The 26,811-nt window shown below is 46.3% G+C and overlaps 1 protein-coding gene across 5 annotated transcripts; it reads right to left on the bottom strand.

Annotated features, from left to right (window-relative positions):
- Positions 1 to 2,102: 2,102 nt before the first annotated feature.
- On the bottom strand, positions 2,103 to 26,078 carry PRC1 (protein regulator of cytokinesis 1). Of its 5 annotated transcripts, none has more exons than XM_019718053.3 (15): positions 25,819 to 25,957; positions 17,773 to 17,905; positions 17,440 to 17,562; positions 15,812 to 16,045; positions 15,563 to 15,733; positions 14,932 to 15,081; positions 13,789 to 13,936; positions 12,880 to 13,016; positions 11,039 to 11,134; positions 10,152 to 10,298; positions 9,869 to 9,979; positions 7,489 to 7,599; positions 4,916 to 5,092; positions 4,553 to 4,594; positions 2,944 to 3,149 (listed from the first exon to the last, which is right to left on the bottom strand). In XM_019718053.3, the coding sequence occupies exons 1-15, from the start codon at positions 25,827 to 25,829 to the stop codon at positions 3,078 to 3,080; spliced, it is 1,863 nt and encodes a 620-aa protein (XP_019573612.3). In that variant the 5' UTR covers positions 25,830 to 25,957; the 3' UTR covers positions 2,944 to 3,077. The 5 variants fall into 5 exon arrangements, with proteins under 5 accessions (XP_019573615.3, XP_019573613.3, XP_019573612.3 ...); XM_019718057.3 differs by having other exon boundaries at positions 3,014 to 3,149; positions 4,993 to 5,092; XM_019718056.3 differs by lacking the exon at positions 4,553 to 4,594 and having other exon boundaries at positions 2,103 to 3,149; positions 4,993 to 5,092; positions 25,819 to 26,078.
- Between the last annotated feature and the right edge of the window lie 733 nt (positions 26,079 to 26,811).

Here is a 26,811-nt window from a genome sequence, read left to right as displayed (position 1 = left end):
CATAAGACCTGACACAATAAACTGCATAGAAGAAACCATAGGTACTAAACTTATGGACCTTGGGTTCAAAGAGTATTTTATGAATTTGACTCCAAAGGCAATGGAAGTAAAAGCTAAAATAAACAAATGGGGCTACATGAAACTTAAAAGCTTTTGCACAGCAAAAGAAACCATCGACAAAATAAAGAGGCAACCAACTGAATGGGAGAAGATTTTTGCAAACAGTGCTTCTGATAAGGGGCTAATATCCAAAATATACAAGGAACTCATGAAACTCAACAACAAAAAACAAACAACCCAATTGAATAATGGGCAGAGGACCTGAAGAGACATTTCTCCAAAGAGGACATACAAATGGCAAATAGACATATGAAAAAATGCTCAACATCACTAATCATCAGAGAAATGCAAATAAAAACCACAATGAGATATCACCTCACCCCAGTCAGAATGGCTATAATCAACAAGACAAATAGTAACAAGTGTTGGAGAGGCTGTAGAGAAAAAGGAACCCTCATACAGTGTTGGTGGGAATGCAGACTGATGCAGCCACTATGGAAGGCAGTGTGGAGGTTCCTCAGAAAATTACAAATAGAATTACCCTATGACCCAGCAATCCCTCTCCTGGGTATCTACCCAAAAAATCTGAAAACATTTATGCATAAAGACATGTGTGCTCCAGTGTTCATTGCAGCTTTGTTTACGGTGGCCAAGACATGGAAACAACCAAAATGTCCTTCGATAGATGAATGGATAAAGAAGCTGTGGTATATATACACAATGGAATACTATTCGGCGGTAAGAAAAGATGATATAGGAACATTTGTGACAACATGGATGGATCTTGAGAGTATAATGCTAAGCGAAATAAATCAGACAGAAAATGCAGAGAACCATATGATTTCATTGATATGCGGTATATAAACCAAAAACAACAAAACAAGACAGACAAATGAGAAACAAAAACTGATAGACACAGACAATAGTTTAGCGGTTACCAGAGGGTAAGGGGGGTGGGGGGTGGGAGAAGAGGGTAAATGGGATCAAATATATGGTGATGGAAGGAGAACTGACTCTGGGTGGTGAACACACAATGGGATTTATAGATGATGTAATACAGAATTGTACACCTGAAATCTGCAATTTTACTAACAATTGTCACCCCAATAAATTAAAATAAATGAGACCAAAATAAATATAGATGGACAGAATAAAAGTATAGATAGAAGAAAATAAGGATTGGTATGTAGATAGACAGGAGAGCAACACACACACACGTTATACATACACACACACGTTATACATACATACACACATACATACACACATACATACACACACACACACACACACACACACACACACACACCAGAAATGGAAAGGAAAGAGCCTAGAAAATAAATGGAGGAAAGATAGAATGTCAGATAAATAGATCAAACGAAACAAAGTCTTCAAATAATGAAAGAGAAAAACAGAAAGATACATGGAACAAATTACTGGGGAGAGACAGAACAAAGATAGTAGGTTGGGAAGATACAAAAATATGAAAAAATATAGAAAGCATGAATGATGGAACAAAATGCAGATGAACAATAATATGGAAAATTGAGAATATGAAAGAACATTGAAGAAAAGATAGAAATATAGAATAAAAAAATGATAGGTAGAGGGTAGGCCGCTTAGCTTATTTGGTTAGAGCGCGATGCTCCTAACACCAGGGTCGCTGGTTCGATCCCCACATGGGGCCGTGTGAGCTGCACCCTCCACAACTAGATCGAAACAAGTACTTGACTTGGAGTGGATGGGTCCTGGAAAAACACACTTAAATAAAAAGTTCATTAAAAGAAAAATAAAGGTAGAAAGATAAATAGAATTAAAGCGGGAAAGAAAGAGTGAATGAAAGTTAGATGGATAAGTAGAACAAAATTCAGGTACAAAGGAGAACAAGATAGAAAAAAAAGAGAATGAAACAGATCAGTAAGAAAGAAAAAAAGTGTTAATATAAAAACCACACGTCTCACTAGAAATTTCTGCTTTCCACCAAATCAAACGAACCATAACCTCATTTGGGTATATTTGAAAACAAACACTGCAATATATCCTTTTTCAATGTAAGTGCACACTTTTTAATTTATTCTGAACAATATATTTATATTTTAAAATCAGGACATGTATACACGTGATTGTACAGTATGGCTTGATACTTAGATGTTGACCACACTGGTAAGCTCCTGACAAGCATTTAGTCCTGGCACAGGCAGAGTAAGAATAAATAGTAGTGCTTTGCGGAGAACAGTAGTGAGCAATAGTGTGGGGAAAGAGGGGGTTTCGTGTGTGTGCTACAGCAGGAACAAGTCCCCCGGACTGACGTGCAAAGTTCTAACCTCCCCAACAGCCTCAAAACCTGCCTGAGGGCTGCAAGGGGTAATGGGCACGTGTATGGGCGCAGGACGCTGGACAGAGAAGTGGAGTAGAGTTCAGACCAGGATGTACGTGTGTTGGTGCCATGTAACAACTGCACAGGTTAGCAGAGGGGCTCCCAAGCTGCCTGTCACCTCTGGCAGTAGGTCAGGTCATCTCAGCTTCTGACACACAGACACCCTCATGAGGAGGAGGCTGTCCTGTGTGGTGAAGACAGGACTTGAGGTGGGAGCAAAGCTACTGGAGCTACAGCGTTACGTGAACATCTCCAAGCAATAAAGATGTTAATTGCTACACAAGTGTAGAAGCTAAAATGTTGGCACATCCCGCACCCCAAGGATGAGCCGTCAACCAGTTTATTACACGATGGTGATATCCAAGCCCTGATCGTGCTTTAGCAAGTGCAGTTAGGTTCCATAGGCTAAAATTTGTACTTATGCTACACACTAACGTTTAATGTATTTCTTGAGTCAGTAACAATGTCTAAGGACCCACTAAGCCTACGGTGGACGTTCATCTGTAAGTCAGGCCCGTGGTAATGGAACCTATGCAGGGTCTCGAGCACACGTAAGCCCATGGAAAATTAAAGGCACCCTGTACAATTAGGTGCAGTGTAGGCAGCACAGGAAGCCAGTAAGCTGACTGATCAGGGCTTCTCAGGACTGGATGTTGGTTGAATTGAGGATTCCAGAAGTAGCATCAGATTTGGAGGCCTTTGAAAGTTCTCGCTGTTGAAAAATAAAGAACATCAGTGGCAGTCCTCCGTCTCCAGCATGTCCCGCCCTTACAGACAGATGTGCCCGCACAGGTGCGTTAGGAACCGTCTGAGCACCATTCTGTTAGTCACAGATAGGCATGTGTGCATATGCCCTGGACCCCTTTCCTCAGCCAGTCCGTTCTGTTAAAATCCCCAAGAGAGAAATCCCTTATATTTTACAAACGATTCTGGGCTGTCAAGCTAGGGAGGCAGCAAGCTTCAGTGTTTTGAGCCCTTTAAAAAGCACCACATATCTACCAATCCCTGGGGCTGAGGGCCTTGGAACCCCCTGGTGATTTGATCTCATGCTGGAGCACATGGTACAGAAGCAGAAGATAAAGCACGAATGATCGCTGCGAAGGACAGATGTTAGTAGAGGTTAGTCTGCTGCCCAGAGGAGCCCATGAGGCGTCCTAGGCCTAACCAGAGGGAAGCAGGTACATTTAAGCTTCAAGGGGATGAAATCGGCCTTGGCTGAGCAAGCAAAACAAGAAACATAGACCCTCTGTCCTGCAGTCAGCCAGAGTGGCACGTACCCATTTCTACAGGTAGCGCCACACTAGTCATGAAATTTCCAAAAGGGCAGACTCAGAGTGGACCTCAATGCTCAGAAGGAGCTCTGGCCTGGGCCACCTGGGCCGTCGTGTACTGCGGCCTCAGGGAGGGTGCCGGGGCTGTACCCCAGCAACCCCGGGGAAGGCAGCCTCACCTCTCAAGAGGAGGATGCTGAGGGGAGAGAGAAGACACAGGAAGGTAAGTGTCGCTTAACATGGACTATGGCACTAGGAGCGGAAGAGCATTCTGGAAAAATGACCCTCTTCCAGAGCCTCATGGACGCCGTAGCAGCTCATTGAGGTAGAAAGAGTCACAGGCAAGGACATGAGCGCTGGCAGAAAGCTGGGCGCCCAGGGGTTAGTAAGGCAGATACTCCAGGCAATTGTCATCACACAGGCCAAGAACACCACAGGCAGCACACAGCTGGGGCGCCCTTCCCCAGGGGTGGGGCCTCTATTCTTCGCAGCACATTGGAGGCCTTGCAGGTCACAATCGGGGGGGGTGCGGGTATGTGAACCTTTTCTGCTGTGAAATCACATGATAAAAAGCTTTGCCTGACTTGAGGTGGGGCTGAGAATCCAATTCAAGTCTGAACAAGTTTTCTTGTTAATCAGCACATTAGTCTGTGGGGAACAAGTCCGATACGTGTTCCTTGTAAGTCTGTACTCGGGACTCCTGCTTCCCTTGTCAAAAAGGTGGTGACAGTGCAGCTGAAGATCACTGGTTAGTGCAGCCCTGTGCCCAGATGGGGATGAAGCCAGCAGATGACAGAGCAGTTTGGAAAGGGGACACGGGACATGCAGGGATTGCCATACAGACCTGAAGCCCAACAGTGGAGCTGTCAGAGAGGGACGGATCCTTCTAAGAACAGAGAATTCAGACCATTACCAAGAACTCCACCAAGAGAGCACCAGGGCCGTGATCAGAAGGGTCACCTCCTGCAGCCAGGGGATGGTATTTCTTAAGTAGAAGGATCCAAGTTAAATAAATGTCTGTGGGCTGCTGCCAACTTCCCTCCTATGTACCCCCCTTACTCACCCCCACCCCATGGTCAGGGCAGGAAAGGGATTCTCAGCCTCAAAGAACTGCCCTAACTACGAGCCTGGGTACCCCTGGGAAGATGCCTACAGCCCCAACTGTGTGCTCCCCAGAGACTGGTAGATGTTACAAAAGGTGAATTACCGCAAACTCAGAATAGGTGCTGGCAACAGAATTAATGCTGAAGTTGCGCTGGAGGGGGGCCGAGCTGGGGTACCCACCGCTCAGGATGCTGCCATTGAGCTCCAGGTTCTCCTTGTCGGCTCCGTGCCGGCCCGCGCGGGGGGTTTTTTTCCCTGAACAGGTAGAAGTGAGGACTGGCTGCAGAGAAAGGAAAGATGGATCAGTGTGATATCCTTATAGGAAAGGCGCATGCGCAAACACACATCTATACACACACGCACGCACGCGCGCACACACACATGCACGCACACTGATATCTTTATATTAGCCGTGTGTCTGTAATCCTGCACAGAATTTCTGGTATAAAACAATGTTCAACATCACTAATCACCAAAGAAATGCAAATAAAAAACAATGAGCTATCACCTCACCCCAGTTAGAAGCGCTGTGTCATCAAGAAGATAAGGGACACAGTCTTAGAGACACAGGAACAACTGAGCGTTGCTAGAAGGGAGGGGGTGGGGATGAGGAAGAAGCGGAGGGGATTAGGCGGCATAACTTGGTAGAGACAAGATGGCCAGGGGGATGTGAAAGACCGTTTGGGGACTATAACCAATAATGTAAAGATGTTATAGGGTGTCAGATGGGCACTTGTCTCATTAGGGAGCCCACTCCATGGACAGTGTAGCTGCCTGACCACTGCGCTGTACACACCTGAAGCTGGAGCTGAATAATATTGTGTCAACTACCCTGCTTCCCCGAAAATCAGACCTAGCCGGACAATCAGCTCTAATGTGTCGTTTGGAGCAAAAATTAAGACCCGGTCTTATTTTACTGTGACATAAAACTGGGTCTATATAAAATATAATTATAATACCGGGTCTTATATTAATTTTTGCTCCACAAGATGCATTACAGCTGGTTGTCTGGCGAGGTCTTATTTTCGGGGGAATACAGTATAATTTAATACACATAGTCCCGGGATATGGAGTACAGCACAGGGAATAGTCAGTGGAATTGCAATAGATACATACAATGTCAGAGGGGCAACAGATTGGGAGAGGGGGAGTTATCTCTTTATGAGGGGTGAAATGTGTAACTATTGTACTGTTTTGTACACCTGAAGTTAATAATAATAAAAAAAAGAACAAGACAAATAGTAACAAGTGTTGAGAGGCTGTGTAGAAAAAGGAACCCTCACACACTGTTGGTGTAAATGCAGACTGGTGCAGCCGCTATGGAAGGCAGTGTGGAGGTTCCTCAAAAAATTAAGAATAGGGGCGGCCAGGTGCCTCAGTTGGTTAGAGTGCGAGCTCTTAACAATGTTGCCGGTTCAATTCCCGCATGAGATGGTGGGCTGTGCCCCCTGCAACTAAAGATTGAAAACGGTGACTGGACTTGAAGCTGAGCTGCACCCTCCACAACTAGACTGAAGGACAACGACTTGGAGCTGATGGGCCCTGGAGAAACACAGTTCCCCAACAAAAAAATAAAAATAAACTATAAAAAAAAAAATTAAGACTAGAATTACCATATGACCTAACAATCCCTCTCCTGGATATCTACACAAAAAATCTGAAAGCATTTATCTGTAAAGATATATGTGCTCCGATGTTCACTGTAACTTTATTTACGATGGTGAGGACATGGAAACAACCAAAATGTCCTTCGATAGATGAATGGATAAAGAAGATGTGGTATATATACACAATGGAGTACTATTCGGCCATAAGAAAAGACGAAATAGTACTATTTGCATAAACATGGATGGATCTTGAGATTATTATGCGAAATGAAATAAGTCAGACAGAAAAAGTAGAGAACCTCTGATATGTGGAATGTAAAATTGAAAACAAAAGAGTAAGACAAACAAATGAAGAAACAAAAACTCATAGACACAGACAATAGTTTTGTGGTTACCAGAGGGTCGGGGTGGTGGTGGTGTAGATGAGAGTAAAGGGGGTCAAATATATGGTGATGGAAAGAGAACTGACTCTGGGTGGTGAACACACAATGTGATATATAGATGATGTATTACATCACCTGAAATCTATGTAATTTTACTAACAATTGTCACCCCCATAAACTTTGATTTAAGAAAACAAACATATATATATATATATATATATATATATACACACACATATATATATGAATTCTTAACGATTTGCAGAACACCTTGAGCATAGTCTGTAAAATACTTGAAACACTGAACACATTTTAGCACATACACGCCCCCGTCTCCTTGTGCGAGGGTATCTGTCCAGGGACCCAGTGTCAGGGCGGGAACCCACGTGCAGGGACTTGCTCAGCAGCAACTCGAGACCGGGCTTTGCCTGAGCCTGCAGAGACCACCACCTGCTCTTCAGTTTCCCAGTCTCATCCCAGGGCTCCCCCACGATGCTTGTGGGTCTCCGACAGACCACTCTTTCTCTCATTCAATCTTCAGATTAAATAGCTCACATCTGTCAGCTCTCAGCATCTCAATGATCACCAAATTCAGGGATCTCAGAAACTGGAATGAGTAGGTGGGGCCGCTGAAAAAATCGGCTGGGGCGGTGTTGGGAACGTGCTTGCACAAGGAGCGTACTAACCTTGCTACCAGAAGGCGGAAGTCGAGACACCGGGGAGCGGTAAACGGTCCCCCCAAACACAGGCCGGATGCTGCTGTTGGCCGTGGCATTGGACATGGTGGTAGTGTTCAGCTGAGTAGAAAAACAGACATTACTAATGGAGATAACATACTCGGCAACCTATCCCTACACTCCTGAGAAATGAGTATGAGAAGCACTGTAAGAAAGATGACTTTACACGGTAAAGAGCTTTTGGGGAACCCTGTGAAAAGTGTTCAAAGCCTGTTTACGTCCAGCAGGGGGAGCTGTAAACGGGTCTAACCGTTCTGTTTCTGAAAGCGGGCCAGACACCTATGGCATGACGGGCTACAACACCCCTAGGCAGGCATCCAGGAGAAATGAAAGCAGATCCCGTACAGAGACTTATCCATGGATATTTATAGCGGCTTTATCTATAGTAGCCAAAAAACTAGAAAGAAGCCAAAATATTCATCAATAGGCGAATGAATAAGCAAACTGTGGTACAGTCAGCCATACAAAGGAATACTGCTCGCTCAACAATAAAAAGTAGTGACCTAGCAATACGTGCAACAACATGGGTGAATCTCTAAAAAAATTATGCTAAAGAAATTATGCAAAATGAAAGAAGACATACTACATATTTACATAAAATGTTAGAAAGTGCAAATCACTCAATAGAGACAGAGCTAATCTGTGGCTGCCAGGAAAGGAGGGAAGAGGAAGGAACGTCTGGGGTAAATGGAAACATTCACTGTCTTGTGGTGAGGGTTTCAGTGTACACATGTGGAAACTTATTAAAGTGTACACTTTAAATATTATGTGTCAATCTTATTCAATGAAGCTGTAAACTTCCGTTGTAACTAGAAAACTCTAGGTGGATTAAAAACCTTAAATGGGATAGTAAAACTATTCAGATACAAGACACAGACTAGGAAATACAACATATGAAAATATCTGTGTGGCTTCAGGTCATGGGTGGATCACTTATAAAGTACAAGCCTTAAAGAAAAGACAGAAAACACTTTTATTGTATTAAATTAGAACTTCCTGCTCATCAACAAAGTGCCATAAAGAGTAAAAAGAAGCTACAACATGAAATCAGTCCGACAGAAAACGTCGAGAACCATGAATTCTTTCATATGTAGGATATAAAACTGAAAGCAACAAAGGAACTAGACAAACAAATAAACAAACAAAAACTGAGACACAGACAACAGTTTAGTGGTTACCAGAGGGTAAGGGGGGAGGGAGGGGGGAGATGAGGGTAAAGGGGGATCAAATATAGGGTGATGGAAGGAGAACTGACTCTGGGTGGTGAGCACACAATGTGAGATATAGGTGATGTATTACAGAATTGTGCACTTCAAACGTATGTAACTTCACTAACCACTGTCACCCCAATAAATTTGATTTAAAAAAAAAGAAAAGAAAAAGAAGTTCTCAAGATAATAAAAAAAGGAGATACAAAAAGAAAAGAAAAAAAAAGACGAACTACACAAAACACACATAAATACTGAGAAAAGCTATTATAACACAACCGACAAGGGAGTGGTATCCAGAACATAAAGAATTCCTATAAAATTTGTAACAAAGAGACAAATGCCCAACTCCATTAGTAACTAGGGAAACACAAACTAAAATCATAACGAGACATTACTTCCTATTCATCAGATGGACAAAAATTTCAAAAGTGTGGGAATGTCACGTGCCAGGCTCTGCCACTGGGAACACACATTGTTACGCCCACCTTGGTACCAGAGGCTGGGTGACTGGTGGAGCCGGGACATCAGAAATGTCTGAAAACAGCACTCTTGAGAGCAAGGACTGTCGCACCTGTACTCTCAGCATCTGGCACAGAGGTTCTCAACATTGTAATTAAAACAAACCTTTCTGGAATTGAATTTTAGTGTTCTAAAACATGTTTTTAAAAGTTTACCACATTATTTTCATTGTTATATCAAACAATAGGGAAATAACAAATGACAGTATGTCAAGAGGACAATATATAGCTAATGATGAGTGTGTATTTGAAGAAAGTTTGCTATGAAAAAAACCATAACCAACACAAAATAGGTAAAAAGGCAGAAATGAGAATTATATACCGTGATCTCTACTTTGTAAAAATATATTATTTTAAAAAGCTTTTTAAAAAAGCAAGAAAAACACCAAATATTCTCAGTGGCAGTCTTGGAGTTATGCTGCAGGTGATGTTCAAATCTTTTATATGTCATGAAGTACGAATAGAGGGAGAAGGGCCATGATGCCCCCTTGTCAAGCGGACTCCACGTGGAAGTGCAGCAAAGCCCTTTCCCCACCTGCCCGACAGAAGGCAAGGCGGCCCCCAGCCCTGGCCCCTCGCAGCCCAGAGCCTGCCGTTTACCTTGCGCACTTTGCCCGGCGTGGTGGGCGCCAGTCCTCGCCGCTTGCTGGGTGTGCGGGGAGCACTGCCGTAGAGCATCTCCGTCTCCGTCTGTTTCTTGTTCTTCAGTTGCTGTGTGAAAGTCAGAAGCAACTGGGGTAAGATCCCAGGAAGAAAACAGGTCTGGGACGGGGTGGGGCCGGAAACCTGGTGCCGACCCTCTGCAGCCCGAGCTGCCTTGGGCACTGGGGGAGTGGCTGCTCCCAGGACCTCCGCCCCCTCTTCCCGAGCTGGGCTCACGTACCCGCTCCTGCTTGGCTCGCTCTTTCTCCAATCGGTGCATCTCCCACTGTTCTGTCACGTACTCCACGAACTTCTGCCCGTTCACCACGAACGGCTGCGCGTGCTCCTGCTCCCACGTTTCAATCCGCACCTTCAGCTCCTCTTCCAGCTGAGACCAGACACAAGGACACGTTAATTAATTCACATCTTTGGTGTGAAGCCCAAACAGAACGACTCCCCCAAAGAATAAACCTCCCCCCGCCAGAGCATCACGAGCCCCACTTCAGGCAGCTGGACGGACCCACGTGGGAAATCCCAGGCCAAGGACGCTTCCTTCACAAAAGGTGAGGACCAGCGTGTGGCCACTGAGGTTTTGGTGCTGAAAGTTAGAGGAGCATCGGGAGGACCGGCAGCAGTGAAGAAGCGGTGCCAGTAAGGACACCACCACCTGGGTTCCCGCCTGGAATCTGCCTCCTACCAGCTGTGAAAAGGTGGGCAAGTGACTTTGGGCACAGAGGTGATTAAGCTAAAATGAGGCCATCAGGGTGGATCCTACACCAGTAGGCCTGGTGGCGCCTTGTAAGGAGAGAAAACGTGGAGACACACACGGGGAGAAGACACCATCTACCAGCCTATGGAACCAGCCCTGTCTGCACCGTGACCTGACTTCCAGCCTCCAGAAATGGGAGAAAATAAATGTCTGTTGTGTAAGCCGCCCAGTCTTACTGTGGTATGTGTTACGGGCTCCCTTGCAAACTAACCCCCCTTGATCCTCAGTTGCTTATACTAGGAAGGCCTATGATTACTTATCATCCTTGCCTGACCTTTGGGAGAGAAGACAGTTTGGGAGCAAATGATTAGACAGACAGTGAGGCATTCTGCAGATAAAACCCTTAGCAACAACATTACCTTAGGGAGTGTTTTCTGGAGCTTGGCACGCTGCTTCTCCTCTTTTAGAAGATTTCCTCCACGATTTGTAAATCGACTTGGATCTGAAGCTTTTCTCTGTGAAAATACATTTTAATCAGTGAGCCCCAGGACACGCAGTCAGACCAATGACTTCTGCCAAGACCTGCTGTCAAACACAGATGCATATTACTAAGGAGACTTTCCGAGAGCTTTGCATTCCCACACTCCCTCAGTGCTGAGGAAGATAGGGGTCCTGAGGCAGGGAAGTGGGTGTGAGCACTCCCGCCAGGGGCAAGCACATCCACTGGGGTGCAGGAAAGCCACTGTTTCCTTTTATCTAAAAGGGAAGACAGACTTTAATATTTAGTGCACAATGTCACTGGCTCCCTTCCTTGGTTCGGATGTCAAAAGATTACACATTAGCTACAGGAAATGAGCCACATGGAGACAAGGGGAAGGTCTACACTCAGAGTTTGCTGGTGGCAACCCTACGTGCCCACTCACTTCCGGCCTGTTGAGACAATGCAGCTTGAATGTGCCAAGTTAAGGGGTTTATAGATAATCCGGTTTTCATTACATTAACCTCATAAAAGGACAAGTAGAAAAACGTAGTACGTTAGGCTTCATATGCTTTTTAACTTTTCTGCTTTTTGTTATTCTATCATGTATTCAGTGTATCAGAACAGTAATATAAGCATATCATTTATAAATATAAGTTAGGTGTAGATTCACAATTAGGGGCAGATAACCAGAAAAGTTTAGAACTGATCTTGACAAATTGGGGGCTAAGCTTGTGAAGAAATTCCATTTCCCTTCCAGCCTGCTCGGTGGGCGCCAGCCTGCAAACAGTAACTACAGGGGATGGCAATTCGCCTCTTATTTTGTCTTAACTACTGGCACGTCAACAACGGTTGTTTATTTGGCTCTTTGTTGACATTTACTCCTCCTCCTCCTTGCTTTCACCCAGAAGTAAGGAGTAACTGAGGCCCAGGACCCTCAATCTTAAATAGCTGGAAGACCTCGCTCAGTTCTCCCCACTTCTGAGTCCTGGTTTCCCACCTGTGAACTTGAGTTCAACTCAGGACTTGCTGAAGCGCCTGTGTGACCCTGAGAACAGGTTGCTTGATTTTGTGCCCACGGTGCCTCATCCTCGTCCCAGCCCCCACATCTAAAATGCTCTGAGGGAACCCGCGCGTGCTGTGTAGGTAAGAAGAGGAATTCAATGTATACAAATGTGCCCCAACACCCAGGCAATTTTCTGAGAAAATAGCAAGAGTTGGAATGGTAGAGAATACGAATGGCCTGGCCCCACGCCCGTCTTTCTCGCCTTCCTGAGGAGCAGAACCCGAATTCCTCTGCGGCAGCAGTGCCCCCAGCCTCGCCAGCCGCGGTGCGGCACCTGAGTACGAGCAGAGGCGCCGGGAAGCGCCCTTAGAGGGGCTGGAGGGGCAGCGCCTTCTGTGCTCCCTCCTCCACCACGCTGCCTGAAACGCCACAGCGGGAGTCTGCAGCCAACTTAGACCTGAGGGGAAGGTCCACCCCTTAGTGCTGGGGGACCACGAGCTGGAGAAGCCCGAGACCCCGACTGTGGAACTGCCACACCTGCCCTGCACTGCCTACCTCTGGACTTCCTTATTTAAGCCATTTACTTTGGGTTTTCTCTTATGTGTTCCTGCACGTCAGACTAACAAATAGAGACGGGTTAGCAGTAATTCCAAGACTTGATGAAGACACGGTATTAGAAACCTGGTGAGGAGCAAAAACTGGACTCCGACTACGCAGGACACGCTTTCTCAACACTTCGTTGCCCTTTAAGGAACAGACAAAAGTTAGGGCAGTACCTCAAACTCTAAGAAAAGCCTCCAGCTTTCTTCCCACTTCTGAACACCTTCGAAGAGTTCTTTGTGACTCTCGTAGTAGTTTCGTAACCGCACGATCTCAGCATCGTGGAGCTGGAGCAGACTTTCTGTGTAGTCCTCTGCAAGACACAGACCCAGCAGTTCAGGAAGATTCCTCCAGTGTTTAGTACCCCACTTTACTGATCCCTCCTCCCCCTGAAATGCAAATAGATTCTTCTTCATTGTAGTAAAACTGTTACATTGTGGATAATAAAAGCCAGGTGTGTCGCTATCAGCCTGGGGGGACCAGGGAGTAAGGGACTGGGGTGTGGGCTCGAATGACGAAGATTCTCAAACCTTTGTGTCCTCTCCCACCTTGTCTTAGGTTTCTTTCATATTCGTCCTTTCCACCCTGCCCAGTAGAGCGTTGGGTCACAGAAAATGTCCCCAATGTGAAATTGAGCAGACAGCCTCACTTTATATTCAGTTCCGGTCAGACTAGAATTCTGTTGGGCTCTGGAGTCAGACTCCAGGGGCTCAGACGTGAGCTCCGCCCTTTACCTGCGGGGCGTCTGGTTTAAGTTGCTCAACATTTATGTGCCTTCCTGTCCTCATCTTTTGACGTGAAGATGAAGTGAGATACTATTGTTAGGAGTCTGACATTACACCTGGCATAGAGTAAGCACCTGATAAACTTGAGCTTCACAACTATAGGCTGCAGTGATAGAGGAATCAAGAGATCCCTTATCTCCCAGTAGCATTTGCAAACGCTTATTTGTACAGGAATGGCAACTAATGCTGACTGGCCTGAACAGGTAGTTATATCTCTTCAGCAGAGGAAGTACTTCCGGGTGAACGTCTGCACTTTTTCACAAGTGCAGGCCACATAAACACCACGGCTCCTGTACTAACCGTCATAGAAAGGGGCAAAAGCCTGTCGCTGCTCCTGGCTGTAAAAACACTGGTCCCAGTACTGAACCAGCTCCGCTCGTATCGCCTCGATCACTTTCTTCATGTTTTGCATTTTCAGTTCTTCCAAACGATCCACTTCTAATTGCAGCTGAAAAAGAGAGATCTGTTAAAGGTCCTCGCCACACTTTTACATTCACTAGCTTTGCAAAATTTTTCCCTGTTTAATAAAATCACAACATAAAACCACAGAGGTTAAGTCAACACTCTTTGATATCAAAGGCCCAGAAACCTAAGAATAAAAGATAAAAGATGCACAGATTGACTGGTGCAGCCGTTATGGAAGGCAGTGTGGAGGTTCCTCAAAGAATTACGAATAGAATTGCCATATGACCCAGCAATCCCTCTCCTGGGTATCTACCCAAAAAAATCTGAAAACATTTAGAGATAAAGACACGTGTGCTCCAATGTTCATTGCAGCTTTGTTTACGGTGGCCAAGACATGGAAACAACCAAAATGTCCTTCGATAGATGAATGGATAAAGAAGTTGTGGTATATATACACAATGGAATACTATTCGGCAGTAAGAAAAGATGATATAGGAACATTTGTGACAACATGGATGGATCTTGAGAGAGTAATGCTGAGCGAAACAAGTCAGACAATAAAAGCGGAGAACCATGTGATTTCACTGATATGTGGTATATAAACCAAAAACAACAAAAGAACAAGACAAACAAATGAGAAACAGAAACTCATAGACACAGACAATAGTTTAGTGGTTGCCAGAGGGTAAGGGGGGCGGGGGGTGGGGGGTGGGAGATGAGGGTAAGGGGGATCGAATATATGGTGATGGAAGGAGAACTGACTCTGGTGATGAACACACAATGGGATTTATAGATGATGTAATACAGAATTGTACACCTGAAATCTATGTAATTTTACTAACAATTGTCACCCCAATAAATTTAATAAAAAAAAAAAGAATGGGGAAAAAAAAAAAAAAGATGCACAGATTGCTGCCACCTTTTTCTGATGCTTGCTTTCAAAATGGGCTTGCTCAAGGCAGAAGTTGGTCAAGACATCAGACTCGATACAGAAATGTCCACAGAGACTGCTGAGCCAGCGCCCTCTGGGTTTCTTACCGCTTTCTTCACCCTGGCTTTCGACCCGGTCATAACCATCGCCACAGCCTCTCTCTCTTCCACTGGTATTTGCAGCCTGTCCCAGAGCTCTCGGATCTGCGCACGCAGCCCCTCGCACACGGCTTCATTCTGTGACTTTCGCATTTCCAGCTGGAGCAAGGGAAGACAGTGGTTACAGCCAAGACAGCAGCACAGAGACGGCAGCCCTCAGCCTCCCACAAAGAAACATCTGGGCCCACATGGAAAAGCAGCACTTTTTATAAGACTGGGAAGAGGTGTGTTTCCGTGACTCCTGAACACAAACTGTAAGGCTGTCAGTACGGGGAGGCCTCAGACCCCAAGAATTAGGATTCAAATCCTGAACTAAAAAAAGTTTTCATTAAACACTAACAATTCAATGACTTACTTCATCCAAAATTTCACTTTCCTATTCTTAAAGCTATATATAAAACTTTGTGTTTAAAAAAAAAAGAAAAATCAAGGTTGTGCATCATATACCATCTTTATCTGCCCTCATTTTCTTAACTCACATTGGCTCTTTATTTAGGACCAACAGAGAAAAAAACTGTCACTTTTATTCAAATTGCTGGACATTACGGCGATCCCAGGCCAGAATCTGAGTAGACATTACCTGCCGCAGCAACTTTTGTAGTGTTGCAATATTCTCCAAAGACAAACAAAAGGCATCTTCATCTTCACACACCACGTCCCTTTCGAAGCTTGTGTCTGGGGTGTGATCTAATTCTTCCATACACAGTATGATCTGTCTCTTTATGCTGACAAACTCCTCACGCCTAGACGCCTACAAAACGAAACGATTGTAAGATACCAACAGGAAGGTCAAACTGACTTTCAGGAAGTACAGATGCAAGCAGTGTACCTTTGTCTCCCTCAAAGCGGCCACATGCTGTCTGAACTGGTTCAGCTCTTCCAAGGTGGGAACAGAATCACTGTCGACGTCATAGCGGGGTGTGCAGAGAACTTCACACAGCTCTTGGTCTTGTTCCTGAAGTCGTTTCAGTTCCTGTTTTCTTTCCTTTTTCTGTTTTCGCATCAGTTCTACCTGAGTGCGCAAATCTTTTTCTAGTTGCAAGATAGTTGGCTCTCCTTCCTCCTGTGTAAGATGATGGACCGTGGTTACAAGGTTCCAAAGGAAAACCAGGACAATGAAAGAGGGCTCGGGTGACACTTTTACTTAAACTTACAAATACGTCAACTCACAGACAACAGAATATGGCACAAAGAGGCTCCCCTGAGGAAGGTCTCCGGTAAGGAAAGGTACTTGGTCACCTTTGCAAGAGGTGAAAATTCGTTGGAAAGCTCGTTTTGAGCTAGCTATAGGTGGTATATTTAGCTCATAACTAAATGCTCATCCCAATAATCCTAAGAATATCACCTCATCAATAAAAAACAATTTAGTACTCCTTGCTCTATTCCTGATAAACAGAAAAACGAAAGTGGCAGCTATATGTCCTATAAATTTTACTCAACACAGGTGACCTAAGAACTGGGATGTAATTTAAGGGAGATGTACCATCTACCTAACGTCTCATCAATTTCACATTTAAAGTTCTTTTTAAAAAAAGACTAAAGACAGAAACTATTTGTCCAAAATCAATGGTCTTCATGCCATTTCTGTTGATTCCGGAAAACTCCACTGATGTCAGTCTGCCTGACTGCTCTTGGCTGTCACATAGGACTGATCCTAACCCTTTAGAGGCAGCCTCCCCTCCCCCACCCCGGCTGACCTGACCTAGATACCCCGGAGTTGGTGCCCCTGTCACGGGGAGAGGCATCTGAGAACCACATCGGTACCACATAAGCCATCCTGTGCTGTCTCTGCTCGCACATCTATTCTAGTGACCCTCCCAAGCTCCATGTTTGTCTTCATTTTTACGATGCTGACGTTGCTTTTACTGGTACTAGCAAACAATCTGTTTGGGGGCCCCATCTCCTACTGCTCTCACCCAGCTGGTGTCCTCATTCGAGCCCCTGACTTGTGCTGTAGCACAACACAGCAGCCTCGCAGCGATAAACGCAGATAATCACGGCACGCTCTAAACGTGACTGCTCTCCTGACACCTAAGCTTTGGACACATTGCTGCTCAAGTGGCCATTTTGGCTGGCTCAGTGGTGCGCAGCTTTTGGGTATGAAAAAAACCCACAAAGGCAGGTTTTTAGATAACTTTCCCTTATGTCACTAGTCAGTTTTGCTTCCGAGGTAGCTCTTTTCATTTTTTTTCAAAGAAAGAATGGCCCAGTATCCGAGTGAAGAGCTGCTTTACATACACGCCCCATAGACCGACAGCCAGAGGACGCTTGTTTTTCATTGCAACGTCCTTCAGCTGCTTCACCTCTCACCAGGGCAACCCTCACAGAAGGAAAAGTTACTCTGCTGGAACTAGTTACCCAGGCAGCATGTTTGCCCCATGTCTCGTGCCCAGGACCACCCCTACAAGGACACCTTCCATCTCAGACCCAGCAGGAGCCCGGGACCCTGCCAAGTACCTGAAAAGGCTCAACATGTAACTCGCTGCAGAGGGTGGCCAGCTCTTTTTGACAGATGGATATGCTTTTGATGAGCCTGTCCTTCAGGCTTTCCTCTTCAGCAATCATCATATCCAGGAGGTCCTACGGGAGAGAAAACAGTCCCATAAAAGTGTCGGGCCAAAGGGAGAAAAAGAACGAGTAACAGCAAAACCCTCATAACTTCACAGTTTTAAGAAAGGACTTAGGCACCAGGAAGAGCCTGACGTCTGCGTATCACTGCTAGAAGCCCCCTCACGTGAGATGACGACATCCCGAGCCCTCCCACTGCAAAGACTCCAGCACTAAACTCACCTTGATGTGCTTCTTTACCACCTCAGTTCTTTGTAAGCGCTGGTCCTCGGGAATCCCAATTAATTCCCATATTTCCCGAAGGTGAGTCAGGGCTTTCTGGAGACAGAGTACGGACTCCTCTGCGAGCACGTCACTGAAAAGCAAGAGAAGCCAGCTGCATGAGCCACTGCCTCCAACACACTAAAAGCAGTATTTACAGGAACTGAAGAGTTTCTCGGTGGCCTCAAGGATGGGACAAATTGAAAACAAGCATTCAGCTTAATTCATCTTTACCCACTCCCCTCTCCTCTCTCCCCAACACTACAACACAGGCACAGCAAAATTCAGTATCGTACTACATCATGGACAGTCCATCTTCTGAATACTACTCAGAATCTGACTTTCAGTGATTCTACCCATGGCAGTATAATATAGAATCAGAAATGTTTTATTAAAGAAAAAACAAACAAAAAGACCAGTAACATAGACTCACACCTAATGCAAGAGTTTGCTGGTGAAAGGTTCCTATAAAACAGCTGGCAATTAATCACAATTTTGTTGTTGTTCTAAAATTACAGCTACTAACTTGCAGAATTGCTAAAATCAAAAGGACAAATATCAAGCGCTGGTGAGTACACGGAAAAGCCAGAACTTTCCCAAACTCCTGGTGGGAGGACCAGCTGGTGCAGTCCCTTTAGACCTGTTGGCAGTGCCTACCGAAGCTGGACCCAGCAGATCCACTCCTGTGCACGCCTGTATGTACAGAAACACCCCACAGACACGCAGGAGGATCAGAGCAGCGCTGCTCCCAAGAGCACAAACCCCCAACAAGCGGGACGCGCACCAGCAAGACGGAAACTGGCGCGTCCCACAGCGGATACGGCAGTGACCACATAGCGCGGGTGACCCGGGACACCACGGGAATGCTACGGAGTGAAAGAGCACAAACCCAAAGGGACTGCACACTCTACGATTCCACTTTAGGAAACCCTAGAAAAGGCAAAAGCGTAGTGAAAGAAAGCAAGCGAGTTGCCTGGGATCAACTACAAAAGGGCACAAGGACACTTTTTAGGGTGATGACACGGTTCTCGATCTTAATGGTGATGACATAACTGTATGTAGTGACCAGAATTCAAGCTAAACGTTTACAATGAGTTAAATTTACTGTTCATAAATCATACCCTAAATTTAAAAGAAAAAAAGAGATAAAAGACATAACTAATGGGCCGGCCCGGTGGCTCAGGCAGTTAGAGCTCCATGCTCCTAACTCCGAAGGCTGCCGGTTCAATTCCCACATGGGCCAGTGGGCTCTCAACCACAAGGTTGCCAGTTCAATTCCTCGAGTCCCGCAAGGGATGGTGGGCTCGGCCCTCTGCAACTAAGATTGAACACGGCACCTTGAGCTGAGCTGCCGATGATTTTCCGGATGGCTCAGTTGGTTGGAGCGCGTCCTCTCAACCACAAGTTGCCGGTTTGATTCCCTGACTCCCACAAGGGATGGTGGGCTGTGCCCCCTGCAACTAGTAACAGCAACTGGACCTGGAGCTGAGCTGAGCTGCGCCCTCCACAACTAAGACTGAAAGGACAATTTGAAGTTGAATGGCACCCTCCACAACTAAGATTGAAAGGACAACAACTTGACTTGGAAAAAAGTCCTGGAAGTACACACTGTTCCCCAATCAAGTCCTGTTCCCCTCCCCCGATAAAATCTAAAAAAAAAAAATGTATCTTAAAAAAAAAAAAAAAAGACATAACTAATGTGAAAAAGTAAAAACAAGTTGGGGAGAGGAGGAAAACCAGTCTGAGTGAAAGAGGCCAAATCACTATGTGATCCCATTGATATAAAGACCAAAACCAGGCAAAACGAAGCTGTGCTTTCAGGAGCCAGGACAGCAGCTGCCACTGTCCTGGGAGGTGGTGATGGGAGGGGCACACGGACAGGGACGGCTGCTCACACAGGCAAGCACTGACTTCACGAAAACGCACTAAGTCTGCACTTGATTTGTGCACATTTCTGTATGTACGTTTTTCTTCCATTTCAAAGAGGTTATTTTAAAAATTATTCATTGTTTATCTGAAATACAAACTTAACTGGGCGCCTTGGATTACGTGTAAGTATGCTGTTAAAAATGATAACCACGTAAAGAACAGAGCTTTTTCTCTCCTTTCTTAGGTGCAACTGGATGACAAAGAAACTGCTCTGGCACCAGAGAAACGAGAATCTGGGTGCGCTGTGCCAGTGGGAAGCCTGGCACCAGTCCCTTAAGCTCTACTGAGTCATCTACAGGTGGGGGGCCTAGAGGCACTCAGTGGCCCCCTTTCTGTCTCAGCGTGTTCAGTGGTTCTGAGTCACCAGCCTAGGTCGCCCAGAACACCAGTTTCTCCAAAGTGCTCGATAGAACAAGGGTATCAAGGTCTGGGTGGTTCTTATTAAATGTGTTCTTGCTAACTGTCCATATGCAGCCCAGTATTCTGCAAAGGCAGCTGCAGCCGGAGTAGCTTGGCCCTGACCCTGGAACCCAACTGATGCAAAGAAGAAATCAGTCTGTAAGTAACCATCAGGGTATATAAGCAATGGCTAAAGCTCTGGACAGAGCGCAGATGTGTAACCCGTCTCCTTTACTTGCTCTATGTAAACAGAACTGCCTAAGGACCACCACGTCATGTTCTTGAATACAGCACCCCAAGCGGCGAACGCCTCGAGTTCCGTAACAATCGGTTTACTATATTCACACCCAAGACATTTCTCTAGCTAAGAAATCCCACGTTAAAGGCTGCCTGTCTGCGGTGAAGCAAGCTTTTGCACAAGTATCAGTGGCCTTCACCGGATGCCAATATTGACACCCAGATAATAAACAGCATTTACAAGAATTTACTGTACTACCTTCATTTTACAAATGTTAACAGGTAGTTAAGGCATTTACTTAATATAATCTCAACTAAAGTTCAACTACAAAGCTTCCCCAGGCAAATAAACCCACTTTTAACACAAAAGAATGCACTCGTTAACATCCTCACTTGAGCCTTTTATTAAAAATCACCTACAAGAGCTAAGCAGTGGTCAATATTCAATTGACTGCAAAACCCGGGAGCGGAGGCAGACCAGCGCAGGGTATGGCTCTGGGGTAACTCTCCCGGGGGCGGGGCCGTCTCCTCCAGGCTGGCTGCCCCCCATCCTGGCCAACACCCACGTGAGAGCTCGGTGCTCGGGGAAACCAAGTCGTCAGGCACCTGCTTCACTCCGCCCCTCAAAGCTTCCCACTGCCCCCCGGAAACAGTTCAACCTCCAGGTTTTCCTCCTAACCCCCCCCACCCCACACTCCCTAACTCCAGCCAACTGACCCTCCTGGGCGCTCCCGGGCAGAGCCCCTCACCCCCACATGCAGCTGTTTCTGCTGCCAGCAGGATTCCGCACTTCCCGTCCACCTGCCAGCGCCCTCTGCACAGCTGTGGCTTCCTCAGCCACCCCACCCAGACGACCAGGAACCCGGGGGCAGGGACCACGTCTCCTCCATCTTCATTCTGCCACACCCTGATGCACTTATGGCTCAACAGTGTACAAGTGGCCCCGAATTCCTGCCGAAGGTTCGCCATGTTCTACCTTCCAGCTACCTTCGGGGCTCATGTGCTCTCGACACCGACAAACAGATTTACAGGCGGTGCCGCCCAGCTCTGCAAAGCATCCAGAGGGTCACGTGATCCCTTTTCTGCAAAAGGAGAAGTCTGGCACAATGGGCGAAGGATCTCAGTAGACATTTCTCCAAAGAAGACACATGAAAGGCCAGCAAGCACACGAAAGGACGCTCAACACCTTTAGCCAGCAGGGAAATGCCAATCAAAGCCACAAAGAAAGACCACTTCCCACCACTAGGAGGGCTGGAATGAAAAAAGCAGCGGCAAGTGTTGACAACATGTGGAGAAACGGAACCTTCATACATGGCCGGTGGGGACCCCCCCCCCCACACACACACACACGGCTGGTGGACTTGAACACAAGCACCGCGATATCTCCAGTCAATCTGGTGTCGGTGCGGCTGCTTTGGAAAAGTCTGGCAAGTCCTCAAAGTCACACACAGAGTGACTACATCATCAAGCAATTCCACTCGTAGGTATATAACCAAGAGAAATGAGAACATATGTCCACAAGGCACTCGGACACAAATGTTTACAGCAGCCTAATTTATAATAGCCCCAAAGGGGAAACAACCCCAATGGCCACCAACCAACGAACAGGTAAATGTGAGAACATTTCAAATGATTCCATTTAGTGCTAAAGTTCAGGACAGGCACGACTATAGAGACAGATTAGTGGCTGCCTGGGGCTGGGCTGGGGAGAGGAAAGACGGTGGGGAAGGGGACTGACTGCTGAGGTGTTTGGAAGGGATGATGAAAATGTTTTAAAATTGACTGTGGTGATAGTTGTTCTGAATTACGTTAAAAATCATTAAATCGTACACTTTAAGTAGGTAAATTATATGGGGATTATATTTTGAAGCCTTTTTTTTTTAAATCTGGCACATAATCTGAAGCTTTTTTGATTTGTAAATTAACTGAAAAACAAATATGACTGCTAATTTGGTCAAACAAATTACTTCTACAAAATAAAATGACATGAGATTGGTACAAACTTTGTAGATTTCAAACCCAATTACTTAATCTGGACAAATATCTGTACTATAGTTCCCCCCTTATCTGCGGGGGATACCCCCAGTGGATGCCTGAGACCGCATATATATACACACATACACACACACACACACAGATGGTGCCCAAAAATGGGTATACACATTTTAAGAAAACCTGTATTAAAATTGTAATACTCAATACATACCAATAACAGAAGATGAATACAAGTCACATTTGACTTCTGCAATTACAAGAGGCGCTCAAAGTGGTTCCCATCAGCGTCCAGACACTTCTGATGAGCAATGCTGACCCTAGTGTCCACTGTACACATTTTCTTGGCATATATGTATGTATATGTGTGTGTGTGTGTGTATATATATATATATAGATGCGTGCACGTGCACACACACACACAAACACATTCTATATATGTGTGCATAGTGTATGTTTTTCCCCTAAACATACATACCTTTCACTTAAAGGAAAGGAAGCACTTCCCGGCCTCCCTTTGGCGTGTCCGGATGGCCAGCACCCCTACTCTTGCGCTTTGGGGCCATTAGGAAGGAAAATCAGGGGGACGAGCACAGCAGTGCGATCCCGCCACAGCCGATCTGGTAAGGAGCTGGCTGCTAGGTGACTTAGGGGCCGGGAGGCAAGTGACCACTGCGGGGAGAAGCTGGACAGACGGAGGGTTCCGCGCCAGGCAGGCGGGCGCACGGTCATCTCGCTACTCAGAACAGTGTGTGAGTCACCACTTATGAACTGGGTATTTCTGGAGTTTTCCATTTGATATTTTTGGATCACTGTTGACCATGGGTAACTGAAACTACAGAAAGCAAAACCACAGATAAGGGGTGGCTGAACCCCAGGAGATGGGCCACTAAGTAAAAGCAGTATTCCCACAATTTCTTCTAATGAAAAAGCTAAGCCTCCCTTGGAGCTGAATTCCTTTAACAAACCTTATGTGGCCAGTGGGAAAGCGGTATTTGGAATTGTCATACATTCTAGTTGGAGATTGTTCTTCTGAGAGTACAGTTTTCAAAGTACAATTGATAAATTTCAAAGAATTAAAACAATTTTCCACTCTTCGCAACATTCCAACTGTATGAACTTCATTCTTATTACTCCAAAACACAGCGAGACTCTCACTCCTGCCCGCACCCGCCACTCGGCCCGGGGCCAGGTCACCGCCCTCATCTCGTGCCTGTACTGCACCCCCTTCTAGCCCGTCTCCCTGCTTCTGCCGTGGCCTCCTCACGCTTACTGTCAACACGGCAGCCACGAGGCTGGCTCCATGTCTTGTCTTCTCAAAACCCTCCAATGATTTGCCATGGCTTGGCCCCTTGCCTCCTTTAGGCCTCTTTGCTCACAGGTCACCTTCTCAGCAAGGACTTTCCTGACCAATCCCTTGAAAACCGCACTCCCTTTCCTACGCCATCAGTACTCCTTGTTCCCTGTCTCTTCTTGATTTGTCTCCACAGCACTATTACCATTTAATGTAAGACTTACTTATTTATTTTGCTATTAAAATGTAAACTCCAAAAGGACATTCACTGCTGATTCCCCAGCACTTAGAATGGTTCCTTGTACATAACAAACATTCAAGAAGTATTTTTCGATTAATAACTCGATGCTTCGAAAAAGCTGTACGATCATAAGATGCCTCAGTGCAATCACTGTGAATAGTAATTATCATGGTACAATTATATACTGTAAGTTCCCTAAGAGGGAATTCCCTAAATCCCCTAAGAGGTTCAAATTTGAGATATTTTCCTTATAAATGCATCCACTGAAAACCTGAGGGTGCTTACTAGAATACCACCCAAGGACACAAAGGTTGTAAAAAGGGCCAGGTTTTCCCAGTCTGTTGAACCTACTGGACTGGTAAAGATCTCAAATGGTCCTCTAAACGATTTCCTACCTTCAGGCAGCAGTCACTGACCCACTGTCCTACTTATTCCTAAACAGGCCTTTGTTAAGCTCCATCTGTACAACCTGTACCCATAACCAGTAGTCAATCCAGTGACCAATCCGATAAGCATTATGTATCTGAGGCCTAGTTTCCATTCCTTTCTAAATATGAACACCTGAAATCCAGGTTACCCCAAAGTCTGCTTTTGTGAGTAGAGTAATTCCAGTTGCTGTTTTAAAGCCTAGTGATTATCTGTCAGCCTGAAACCAAAGTTAATTGATAACTTTCTCTCCCCTTCATTCACTCTATTGAAAGCAGAAGACGCTGAACAACCCAAAAACCAACTTGGAATAAGAGTGACATAAAATGTCACTGTAGGTTTTACTTGTCCTCAGATGCAATAGTAACTTAAAAGCACAGAATTACGCTGTCCTTTAGATAATAAGATATTTGTGGGGCGGCCTCTTAGCTCAGTTGGTTAGAGTGCAGTTCTCTTAACAACAAGGTTGTTGGTTCGATCCCCGCATGGGCCACTGTGAGCTGCGCCCTCCACTACTAGATTGAAACAACTACTTGAGGTGGAGCTGACGGGTCCTGGAAAAACACACTTAAATAAAAGTTTAAAATTAAATAAACAGTTGTAATTCACAACCTCACACGGACATGTGCTTTTTCCAATGGTACCAGTGACCTGTGCTCAATTACTGTTCCCCAAAGGCAAGCATTTGAAAAAGAACCGTGGGAATTAGTAACCATGTAACCATACAGCTATCAGGTTGAACCAAAACCAAGGAATTATTTAATAATGATTCATCCTAACGCTTCACCGACTACTTTCAGAAAATAAGGGTATTTGTATCGCTCTTAACACAAAATTATTTTGTGTCATTTTTATTTTAGAGATGAGGAAACGGACATTCAACCTCTGGCCAGAAGTCCCAAGACTACACACACAGCGTGACGTGTCTGGCCCCGATCTCAGGCCGGACAGTCTTTCCCCAGCACTGTCCGCGTTGTTCAAACGACCGGGAAAGAATTCCTTAAACGGAGCGTCTGAACTTGCAAGGGAACCAAGCTATCTTTCATATTCAAGTAAAATGCTAACACTGCAGCCCAGATACACGTAAAAACGTAGATAAAGACAAACTTCACGGCTTTAAAGAGAACCGAGAAACGCTGACCGTAAGACTCTGGTCACCACGAGCCACGGTGCAAATTAGCAGCACCTGGGACGCCGTGAGCACGCGGAGGGTGGGTCTCCGGACGCCGGCGCTTCTCGCGGGTCGCGGGTCGCGCTGCGGGCCTACCCGTCCCCCCGCACTTGCGACTCCTCCCGGGCGCCTACGTTTGGCCCCACGGTGGCCTGCGACCGACAACAAGGTGCGCGTCTGGCTCACCGCCACCAGCCCTGCCTGGCTGACGTGACACCGTTGCCCCGAGCTGAGGGGCCTCTCGGAGCCCACACCGGCCCCGCACCCGGGACCTGCGTCGCTCCTTCCCGCGTCCCTCAACTCCCGGGCAACCCTCACCTTCTCCTCATGATGGACGCTCGCAACAACCGGACGTCGAGGTCCCCGAACTACTTCACGCGGAACCGAGAGCAGCAACCACCCGGTACCACCAGAAAAGTCCCAGTCGCCGCTTCGCGAGCCGTTGGGCCGCCGCGGGATTTCAAACCAAACCCGAGGCGGAGCAGCCCCCGATTGGCGCCCCGTCCCGTCGATCTTCCAGAAGCCCCGCCCTCGCCCCGCCTCGAGTGCGCAGTCGGGTCCGAGCGCACCCAGGTTCTGGGGCTGGGATCGCCGTCTGCGCGTGCGCCCGGCCACGCCCCTGCGCGGCTCGCTTTCCTCGCACCGCGGGTGACGTGCTCGCGCGCGCGGAGCCGCCCTGTGGTCCGAGCCCCGCCCCGCCCCGCCGCTGTTTTGATTCGAAGTGCGCTCCGCAGCGCCGCCCGGCCTCCAAGCCTCGACGCCTAGAACGACGCCGCTGCCCGCAGCCGGCCGGTGGCGGAGCGGGTTTAATACAGTCCTGGCGCCTCAACTTGTTTCCCTGGGTCGCCTAGGTAGCGCGCGCGGGAACTGATCTTTGGTGGCAATTTTCCCCGGATGTAGGAAGCCTCGAGGGGAAGGGAGGGAACACCGGACCCTGCCCACGGGCCGCTACCTGTCTAGACAAGGGATCCCCTTTAATCGCGGTAACAGTCCTGTGAGGTGAGTACCAGCCCCATTTTACAGAGCAGGGAACTGGCTCAAAAAGGTTGGAGTGACTTACCCACGTCCCGCGATTGGGAAATAAGTGGCGAGCTCCTGGGTCATGGTTTTCTTTCAAATTACACGGGTTTATATAATTGTCATGAAATTTTTCAAAGTACTTTTGTATCCTTCGCTGAACACATGCCACATTCCTAAGTGCTTATTAATCACTTTTTTTCAGGGCTTCGTTGTCGCATAATAGCCTGACGTGTGGGTATCTTATAATTCAACTATTTTGCTATTGATGGATATTGTAATTTTTACAAATAA

The sequence above is a fragment of the Rhinolophus sinicus genome, chromosome 13, assembly GCF_057876585.1.
Source record: "Rhinolophus sinicus isolate RSI-liver-muscle chromosome 13, RSI-T2T, whole genome shotgun sequence".
Taxonomy (NCBI): domain Eukaryota; kingdom Metazoa; phylum Chordata; class Mammalia; order Chiroptera; family Rhinolophidae; genus Rhinolophus; species Rhinolophus sinicus.
Note: the sequence above shows the minus strand (reverse complement) of the source record. Positions and strands in the feature narration are given on the sequence as shown.